Source organism: Mesoplodon bidens (assembly GCF_964165515.1).
Source record: "Mesoplodon bidens genome assembly, chromosome: 4".
Taxonomy (NCBI): Eukaryota; Metazoa; Chordata; class Mammalia; order Artiodactyla; family Ziphiidae; genus Mesoplodon; species Mesoplodon bidens.
In genome coordinates, this window is record NC_138160.1 from 139,463,429 (window position 1) to 139,472,525 (window position 9,097).

Sequence of the window (9,097 nt, forward strand, 5' to 3'; positions counted from 1 at the left end):
CTCACTGCTGTGGCCTCTCCCGTTGCGGAGCACAGGCTCCGGACACACAGGCTCCGCGGCCATGGCTCGCGGGCCCAGCCGCTGCGCGGCATGTGGGATCTTCCGGGATAGGGGCACGAACCCGTGTCCCCTGCATCGGCAGGCGGACTCTCAACCACTGCGCCACCAGGGAAGCCCTGATGTATACTTTTGACAGATGGAACAACTCGGAGACTGCTAATGTCATCATTCGTCCGTCTTTTACAAATGAAAAAATTGAGCAGGGCGAGGTGTGAGGTCATTAGAACTGTGTCCTGTTCTCGTCTACCCGAAGTACAGGCGGGCTGCCCGCTCTCTCCGTCCAAGAACCAGAAAATTAGCCGCGAGAAAACACCCCCGGAGACCCCGCCCATCTGGTGCCTGGAATTCCACCATCTGCGCTTTATTTCGCGAGCCGGCGCTGTCCTGGGTTAACCTGAAAGTAATCTTTGAGACTCCCCTTTCTGGCTTTCGGGGAGCCAGAGACAGACCGGACACTCAACTCTGCAGGAACAGACCTGGGCCAGAGTAGCCCAGAAGGGAAAGAAGACTGTGCTGGGGGTCCTTGGGAGGTTTCCTGGCGGAGGGGGACCTTGGAGCTAGGCACTGAGGCAGAGTTTGTCAAATGAAGAAGGGTATCCGAGGCCGAGGGTACGGCGGGAGGGAAAGATGGGGAGGGGCGAGAAACTGTAGAGTTACGAGAAAACAAGTAGAAGTCTTCCTAGAAATTTTGACAAGATTTTCCCAGGGCCAATGCGTAGGTTCCCCGGAACTCATCACTCCCGCCACTGAGATGCTCTTGCTTCGACTCAAACACTCGCCTCTCTATAATTCCCACTGCTCTATGCCAAGCCCTGTCCTTACTTCCACCTCTCACTTCCGGTGTCTAGGATCCCGGCCGCTCTAGGATCCTAAAAATTCTGTCTAATGTTGCCGGTGGAACACACTTTCGCTGCACCCCTGCGTGCGAGCCCCTTGCCTCTTTCCTTGGCATCAGCCAGTAGAAGCGAAGATCTTCAGTGGGTGGGCGGTACGTCTTCTAGGGGGCCCAATGGTAATCGAGAATCGTTGAGCGCTTTACCAGTCACGCCGCGGAGTGGGCGGGGCTTCCTGCCTGGACTTGCAGACTCCCCGGGCTGGGCGAGCAGGAGTGTCGCTGGTTGAGAATCCATGTGGCGGGAGCTGTGGACACTGGTAGCCCGGGCGGCACGTGGGCCTCGCAGGTGGGGCGACCTGGGGAAGGGGTGTGACAGCGTAGGGCGCTACTTGGGCCCCAAACCCTCTCCCTGGGATCTGGGGGCACAGTTCCCTGCGGCAGAACCACCTTTCCCCTTTTTCCAAGCCCCAATCTGTCCATCCCCCTGCCGCAGAGCCCACACCTGGGTCAACTTCTGCTCTCAGAGATCTCAATCCAGTCATCTTCCGGCCTCAGACCTTCCAGTCTGTCCATCCCCCAGCCGCAGAACTTCCACTTGGGTCAGCTCCCGACCATCGAGCCCACTATCCACCTGCCACTCTGACGGCAGAACTTCTCAGATGCACTGACTGATTCTCCTCCTCTCCAGTCCCAGACCGTGCACGCGCCAGGGCAGTGGCGCCCCGGCCCCCGGTTCCGGAGCCACTATCTTCGCGCTGAGCTCCGGCCAAGGCCGCTGCGGCATCGCGGTGATCCGAACCAGCGGCCCCGCCAGCGGCCAGGCCCTCCGGAGCCTCACAGCCCCCCGGGACTTACCCCCGTCCCGCAAAGCCTGCCTGCGCCTGCTTAGCGACCCCCGCTCTGGGGAGCCTTTGGACCGCGCGCTGGTGCTTTGGTTCCCGGGTGAGGGGCTCCAGATCCAAAACCGCATGTAGCTCCGATGACCCAGCTTCCTCCTTCCAGGCGTTGCCCAGGCTGTATCCTCCTGACACCTATCTCCTCAACATACTAGGTCCCCAGAGTTTCACGGGTGAGGATTGCGCGGAGTTCCACGTGCATGGAGGCCAGGCTGTGGTGAGTGGTGTCCTGCAGGCCCTGGGTGAGTCTGCAGCCTTGGGTTTGAGGTATGTCTATGTCGGTGGGCCTAGGTAGGGACCAGGGGGGCTCAGGACCCTGGACCTTCCCGTAGGCAGTGTGCCAGGGCTGCGGCCTGCGGAGGCAGGCGAGTTCACCAGGAGGGCGTTCGCCCACGGGAAGCTGAGCCTGACCGAGGTGGAGGGGCTGGCGGATCTGATCCATGCAGAAACCGAGGCACAGCGGCGACAGGCCCTGAGGCAGCTAGATGGGGAGCTGAGCCATCTCTGCCGCGGCTGGGCCGAGACCCTCACTAAGGCAAGTACACCATTCGCTCATACCTTGCCTCAGAGACCCTACCTAACCATCTCCTATATTAGCGCTTCCTGTCTATGAGCCTCCAATCTGACCCTTTATGTCGGGCTGGACCTGGGCACATTGAGGGGTAGGTTTCTGTGTGATCACACTATCCACCCCTCCCTCCCTCAGGCTCTGGCCCACGTGGAGGCCTATATCGATTTTGGTGAGGATGACAACCTGGAGGAGGGCGTCCTGGATCGAGGTGGGTCTGCCTGTTTGTGGTTGGGAGGTGGGGACATCTGGCATCTCAGACCCCAGAGGCCTCCGTACTCCCTCTCCTTTCCTCCATCCACAGCTGACAGTGAAGTGCGGGAGCTGGAGGTGGCACTGGGCGCACATCTTCGAGATGCCAGGCGCGGACAGAGGCTCCGCTCAGGGGTTCATGTAGTGGTTGCGGGACCTCCCAACGCCGGCAAGAGCAGCCTAGTGAACCTGCTCAGTGCGTGGTCAGGGGGCGGGGCCCAGGGCAGGGGGCTAGGAGCGGGCGGGGTGGGGGTGGGTGGCTACCGAGCTTTCAGGGATGGGGAAGGGGCCAGGGAGGTCGAAGAAAAGGTCCAGCTCCGGGGTGGGGGTGGGGTGGGGGTGGAGCCTTGGGGGAGGGGCTCCCTCATCTCCACTCCGCCTCCTTCCTCTGACCCCACCCCCAGGCCGGAAACCTGTGTCCATCGTGTCCCCGGAGCCGGGGACCACCCGAGATGTGCTGGAGACCCCCGTGGACCTGGCCGGGTTCCCGGCGCTGCTGAGCGACACTGCGGGGTTGCGGGAGGGCGTGGGGCCTGTGGAGCAGGAGGGCGTGCGGCGCGCCCAAAAAAGGTGGGCAGGCAGGGCGGTGGGAGGGGGAAACGGGGCCCTTCCGCTGCTGTTTCAACCGGTTGCATTTATTTTTCATTCTTCCTTAATGAGGAAAGGCTACTAAGCCCCATTAAGCGGGGACCCAGCTATTTGGGGAGGGCAGCTTTTTAAGTTCGGCTTCTGCCCCTGCCCCTGCCCAGTGCTCCTAATTGCTCAACTCTGAGGTCCACGCTCCGTTTTCCTGCTTCCCCAGGCTGGAGCAGGCTGACCTCATCCTGGCCGTGCTGGATGCTTCTGACCTGGCCTCTCCGTCCAGCTGCAACTTCCTGGACACCGTTGTCATCCCTGCAGGAGCCGGGAGCCCAAATGGGTGCAGCCAGCGCCTCCTGCTGGTGCTGAATAAGTCAGACCTGCTGCCAGGGGGCCCAGATCCCAGTCCTGACCTGCCCCCTCACCTGTTGCTGTCCTGCCTGACTGGCGAGGGGCTGGATGGCCTCCTGGAAGCGCTGAGGAAGGAGCTGGCTGCATTGTGAGCCCCCCTTGCCTATTGGGCAACCTCCCTCTGTCCAAGTTCAGGGGCTGAGCCACTGGCTTTGGGCACGAACCTACCCTGACTTCTCCAACCTACCCCAAAAACTCAGTTTTTGTATCTAAAAAATGGGTATGATTATCCCCCCCCCTTTGAATGTTGAGAGAGACCCCATCCTTTGTCCCTTCCAGGTGTGGGGAGCCATCCACAGGCCCACCACTTCTGACACGGGCGAGGCACCAGCATCACCTCCAGGGCTGCCTGGATGCCCTTGACCACTACAAGCAGGCGAAAGACTTAGCCCTGGCGGCCGAAGCACTTCGGGTCGCCCGAGGGCACCTGACCCGCATCACCGGTGGAGGGGGCACCGAGGAGATCCTGGATATCATCTTCCGAGACTTCTGCGTGGGCAAGTGAGGGGGCGGCCAAAGCTCAGACCCAGGCTGGGCGGACACCCAGAAGCCTTGAGGCATCTGGGAACAGCTTAGTCCAAGTGGGAGTCTCAGCCCCTAGGGGAAGAACTTGACCCCAAACGGTGAAGCCTCTATTGCTAGTTGTGACCAAGCTACAGCTGTCCAGATTCCCTAGCAGGGACTTTCTGGGGGTTCAGGCCTAGGAGTGGGGCTGAATGGAGGTCTCTTTTGGCACCTGATGCTGGGGGACTAGGAGTGGAGGGTTGGGATGGAGGTCAGAGGGTCTCAGGGGTCTTTGTTTCATAGTTTTTAATTTATTTTGCAAATACCAAAGGAATGTAAAAAACTCAGGTGATCCGGAAACGTTTAAACACCCCCTCCCTGGGGTCACGGCTTAACGTGTATACTTCCAGAACTTTCTCTGCATGTTTGCATACTTGTGACTGCACCTATAAAGTATGTTGTATCTTGTATTTTGTACACAAATTGGTGTTTATTGCTCTGCAAGCTGTCATTCCTTTTTGTAGTATTAATCTTGAAACTTTGCTTCTTTTTTTTTAATTTTAATTTTTAAATTTTATTTTATTTAATTCTTTTATAAGTTTATTTATTTATATTTTTGGCTACATTGGGTCTTCGTTGCTGCATGCAGTCTTTCTCTAATTGTGGCAAGGAGGGGCTACTCTTCGTTGTGGTGCATGGCTTCTCACTGTGGTGGCTTCTCTTTTTTTTTTTTTTTTTTTTTTTTGCGGTACGCAGGCCTCTCACTGTTGCGGCCTCTCCCGTTGAGGAGCACAGGCTCCGGACACGCAGGCTCAGCGGCCATGGCTCACAGGCCTAGCCACTCCGCGACATGTGGGATCTTCCCAGACCGAGGCACGAACCCGTGTCCCCTTCATCGGCAGGCGGACTCTCAACCACTGCGCCACCAGGGAAGCCCTGTGGCCATGGCTTCTCTTGTTGCGGAGCACAGGCTCGAGGCGCGCGGGCTTCAGTAGTTGTGGCGCGCAGGCTCTAGAGCACAGACTCAGTAGTTGTGGCGCATGGGCTTAGTTGCTCCGCGGCATGTGGGATCTTCCCAGAGTAGGGCTTGAACCCGTGTCCCCTGCATTGACAGGCGGATTCTTAACCACTGCGCCACCAGGGAAGCCCTTAATTTTTATTTATTTATTTATTTGTGTATTTATTTATTTTCTTTTTGGCTGTGCCGCATGGCATGTGGGGTCTTAGTTCCCCGACCAGGGATTGAACCCGCGCCCCCTGCACTGGAAGCATGGAGTCTTAACCACTGGACTGCCAGGGAAGTCCTGAAACTTTGCTTCTTTTATCTTCAAAGTGACTTGCAAAATCCCTACTTCCTTTTCATGCTTAGTCATTCATTCAGTGATTCATTCACTCATTCAGTGAATATTTACCAAGCACCTACTATGTGTTAGAATTGTACACATCATTTGATGGGATCTTCATAACAGCACAATGCAGTGGATATTTTGTTACAGTTTTATAGGTGAGGAAACTGAGGTTCAGAGAAGTAGTTAGTTGCTGGAGGTCCCCAGCTTGGGATTTGCACATAGGTCTGTTCAAGTTCAATTTGAGTTCACTGCAGGCCTTCTGGGTGACAGGCCGTGTGTAGAGGGCTGGGATCATTGAGGGGAATAAACAGACATAACTCCTACCCTTGTTAAAGAAGAGACACAGTTCCTTTTGGTGAGGTCTGATGGCTGCTGGGCAAACTTGCAATGAGGAGACCTGACCTGGTCAGGGGTGGACGTAAAGGCAGGCTGCCCTGCAGAGGTGGCATCTGCACCGACATCTGAAAGGTGAGAAGAAGGAAACCAGATGGGAGAGGCTAGCGAGAGCATCCCAGGCGGAGGGCACGGCACGTGCAAAGGCCCTGAGGTGGGAGCATCACGGTGTGTTCGAGGGACAGCAAGGTGGCTAGTGTGGCTGGAAGTAGAGTGATGAGGGCTAGAGAGGAGGGAGAAGAGGTCCAGGAGGAGAGGAAGATCCTGATAGCGAAGCCTTTGATTCCAAGACTTAATGGGTGACCTGATGTGGCGGTGAGGAACCAGCAGAGGGCGCTTTGCTCTAACAAAGAAGGTGCCTGGCAGTCCAGTGAAGCTCCGGGCCCCTAAGGTCCCAGAAATCCAGACTTCCACACCCACCTGGTGGCATATGAATCGTTAACTCCCCTTTTGCCAGAGGTGGACATGGAGTCTCAAATAGGGTCAGGATCTTTTCCAGAATCAGAAAAAAATCACCTCTAGTAGTTGAAGATACAAACTCCGGTTTCAGGGGACACATGAGCAGAGTCTGGGAGGTGTCCAGGGCCCACCACCCAACTAAAGGGACCTCCGACCCCGTTTCTTCATGACTTCATTGCAATATGTCACAGTCTGTTGATTTGTTTGCTTGTTCGACAGCTGCTGCCCCCCCAACCCCCACCATGAAAGGCTTCTGGAGGGAAAGGGTCACTCCATGAGTTTAGTGCATGGATCTTACTATTATGTCCATTTTGCAGAAAGACAAGAAGAAGCAACAATGTGGGTCTAGAAGACATGGGTGCCCAGATGTCCTCTGTGTGGGCAAGGCCTGGAGGGCTCCCAGGAGGGGTGAGTGGGGTCTGGGTTGGGGAGATGCTTTTGGGGAAGGAAGCCTGGGCCCTGGCACACAGCTGGACTGAGGTCCTTGGCTATGGTCCCTTTTTCCAAGAAGGGAGAGGCAGTTTGTGGGAAGCAGCCAAGGGGGGTTATTTATAGAGGTCACAGGAAATCCCCAAAGAGTCAGAACCTCACCCAGCGGCTGGACCACAGGGTCTCCCAGTTACTCCCTGACTGGTACTCAACCCCTACCTAGCTCCCCGGGGTGGGTGGAGATGGGGAGGACACCAGCCTGGAGAAGTCAGAGCTACAGGGTCAGGGCTGGGAAGAGGGAAGGATGGGGCCCAAGAGGTACCCAGAGGGAGCAAGAACTATACCTGGGGCATCTAGGGGGGCTGCCTGGAGGAGAAATCTCTAGGGCTGGGCCTTGGGGGAAGAAGAATTTGCAGGCAAGAAAAAGGCATTCTAGTCTGAGGGCACAACACAAAAGTCACTGAGTAGTCAAAGAGTCAAAGGTCCAGGACAGCTGGAGGCAAAGGCGGCATTGTGTGTGAGGAGGGAGGGCACAGGAGAGCTGAGGAACTGGGCTTTGTTCCCAGGGTAATGAGGAGCCATGGAGGATATGTGAGCGGGAGAGGCACATGGTCAGATCCCATGATGAATAGATCGGGTGTGGGGGCTGATTAGAAGGATGATATTGGGATGCTCTGAATGGGAGAGACCAACCAAGAATCAGAGACCTGCGCCCATGGGTCCAGAGAGTTAAGGATGATGATGATTATTATTTTGGCCGCACTGCACTGCTTGCGGGATCTTAGTTCCCCGATGAGAGATCGAACCCTTTCCCGCTGCAGTGGAAGCACGTAATCTTAACCACTGGATGGCCAGGGAAGTCCCTAGGATGATTATTATTACACTTATTTCTAGGTGAGTAAATGGAGGCTGAGATTGACTGAGCCAAGATTTGAATGCAGGAATGTCAGAGTCTGGAAGCCAAACTCAGGTGTCCGACGGTTGCTTGGGACTGGCTGCTGTCAGCATCCTCCCCAGGACTCCAGGCTGCTCAGGCAGTAGGCTCAGGGTCAGGGACGTCCCTGCTTCCTTGGGGCCTCCAGACTGGCCCGTCTGGGCGGCCAGGCCTGGCTGACCCTCCTGCCCTTGCTTGGCGGGGCCCCAGCCGAGTGTTTCCTGCAGCGGCCCGTCTCTCGTCCGGGTTCCTGTATCCAGGAAATATCGCTCCTTTGTCCCTCCTGACTAGCCTGCCCTAAGCGTGGCGTTGCCAGCCTCGGCTCCTCGTGATTCATCCCCTCCCTGTCCAAGGTCCCAGGGGATGGGCTGGGAGGGAATCAAATCAAAGTGGAGAGACAGACAAGCTGAGATTCTAGACCACAATTTTTTGTGTGTGTGTGGTATGCGGGCCTCTCACTGTTGTGGCTTCTCCCGTTGCGGAGCACAGGCTCCGGACACGCAGGCTCAGTGGCCATGCTCATGGGCCCAGCTGCTCCGCGGCATATGGGTTCTTCCCGGACCAGGGCACGAACCCGTGTCCCCTGCATCAGCAGGCGGACTCTCAACCACTGTGCCACCAGGGAAACCCTAGACCACAATTTTTAGGCCATTTACCACCAATGGCCATTTGCTTTGTTTCCTGGAGTTTTCACTTCTCAGGGATAAAGTCCCAGGAATGGGGTTGCTGAGACAAAGGATTTGTATGTCTTCACTTTTCTTTTTTTGGCCACGCCACACAGCTTGCGGGATCTTAGTTGCCCGACCAGGGATTGAACCCGGGCCCTGGTCAGTGAAAGGGTAGAGTCCTACCCACTGGACTACCAAGGAGTTCCTGTCTTCATTTTTATTAAATATCATCAAACTAATTTCCAGAAGGGCCAGGATGAGATGTGCATTTCTACCAGTCCCACAGGAAAATGCCCTTTTCTCTACATCTTCACCAGCAGTCGGTATTACAGCTTTTTAACATTTTTTCCCCCAGCCTGTTGGGTACGTTGTGATTTCCCTGTGTTCCTCTAATGTGCAAAATTTCCCCAGCTTCCTGCTAATTTAGTGATTGGTGAGTTGAAGTGCTCCCTAACTGGACACTGGTGCCCTTTCTAACATCCCATCTTCCCACCAAAAAACCTCAAACAAAACAAATGCCTGGGACTTTTGTGATATTGTTCTGGAATCATTTTGGCAAGGAGGAGGTCCTGCAAAACAGGCTGTGGTACCTCAGTAATTGTTGTCTGTACCTGGGGGAATCTCTGTAAACCTAGCAAAAACAAAAGCTACAAATAGATAATCTGCTTTTTCAGAAACCGCTTTTTATTTGTATTTATTTAAGAAACTGCTTTTTAAATATCTGCTATTTTTTTAAAAAATAGGAAAAAAATCTACTTTA

At 55.5% G+C, this 9,097-nt stretch overlaps 1 protein-coding gene across 4 annotated transcripts; it reads left to right on the plus strand.

Annotated features, from left to right (window-relative positions):
• Window positions 1-1,124: 1,124 nt before the first annotated feature.
• Window positions 1,125-9,014, plus strand: GTPBP3 (GTP binding protein 3, mitochondrial). Of its 4 annotated transcripts, none has more exons than XR_014015520.1 (11): window positions 1,125-1,241; window positions 1,584-1,837; window positions 1,947-2,033; window positions 2,124-2,326; window positions 2,498-2,570; window positions 2,664-2,807; window positions 3,016-3,181; window positions 3,414-3,689; window positions 3,881-4,102; window positions 6,628-6,714; window positions 7,630-7,762. XR_014015520.1 is itself a non-coding variant. In XM_081230955.1 (11 exons), exons 1-11 carry the CDS (start codon window positions 1,189-1,191, stop codon window positions 7,774-7,776), a joined length of 1,716 nt encoding a protein of 571 aa, XP_081087081.1. In that variant the 5' UTR covers window positions 1,125-1,188; the 3' UTR covers window positions 7,777-9,014. The 4 variants fall into 4 exon arrangements, 3 of the variants coding, with proteins under 3 accessions (XP_081087081.1, XP_081087082.1, XP_081087083.1); XM_081230955.1 differs by having other exon boundaries at window positions 6,624-6,714; window positions 7,630-9,014; XM_081230957.1 differs by lacking the exons at window positions 6,628-6,714; window positions 7,630-7,762 and having other exon boundaries at window positions 1,126-1,241; window positions 3,881-5,499.
• Window positions 9,015-9,097: the final 83 nt, after the last annotated feature.

Excerpts from the sequence above, each read along its gene's own strand:
- GTPBP3 (XM_081230955.1), top strand. The coding sequence starts at position 1,189 with ATGTGGCGGGAGCTGTGGACACTGGTAGCCCGGGCGGCACGTGGGCCT. Across the intron at positions 3,690-3,880 it reads AGGAAGGAGCTGGCTGCATT|GTGTGGGGAGCCATCCACAG; the intron begins GTGAGCCCCCCT and ends TGTCCCTTCCAG. Across the intron at positions 6,715-7,629 it reads CTGGAGGGCTCCCAGGAGGG|GTGAGTAAATGGAGGCTGAG; the intron begins GTGAGTGGGGTC and ends ACTTATTTCTAG.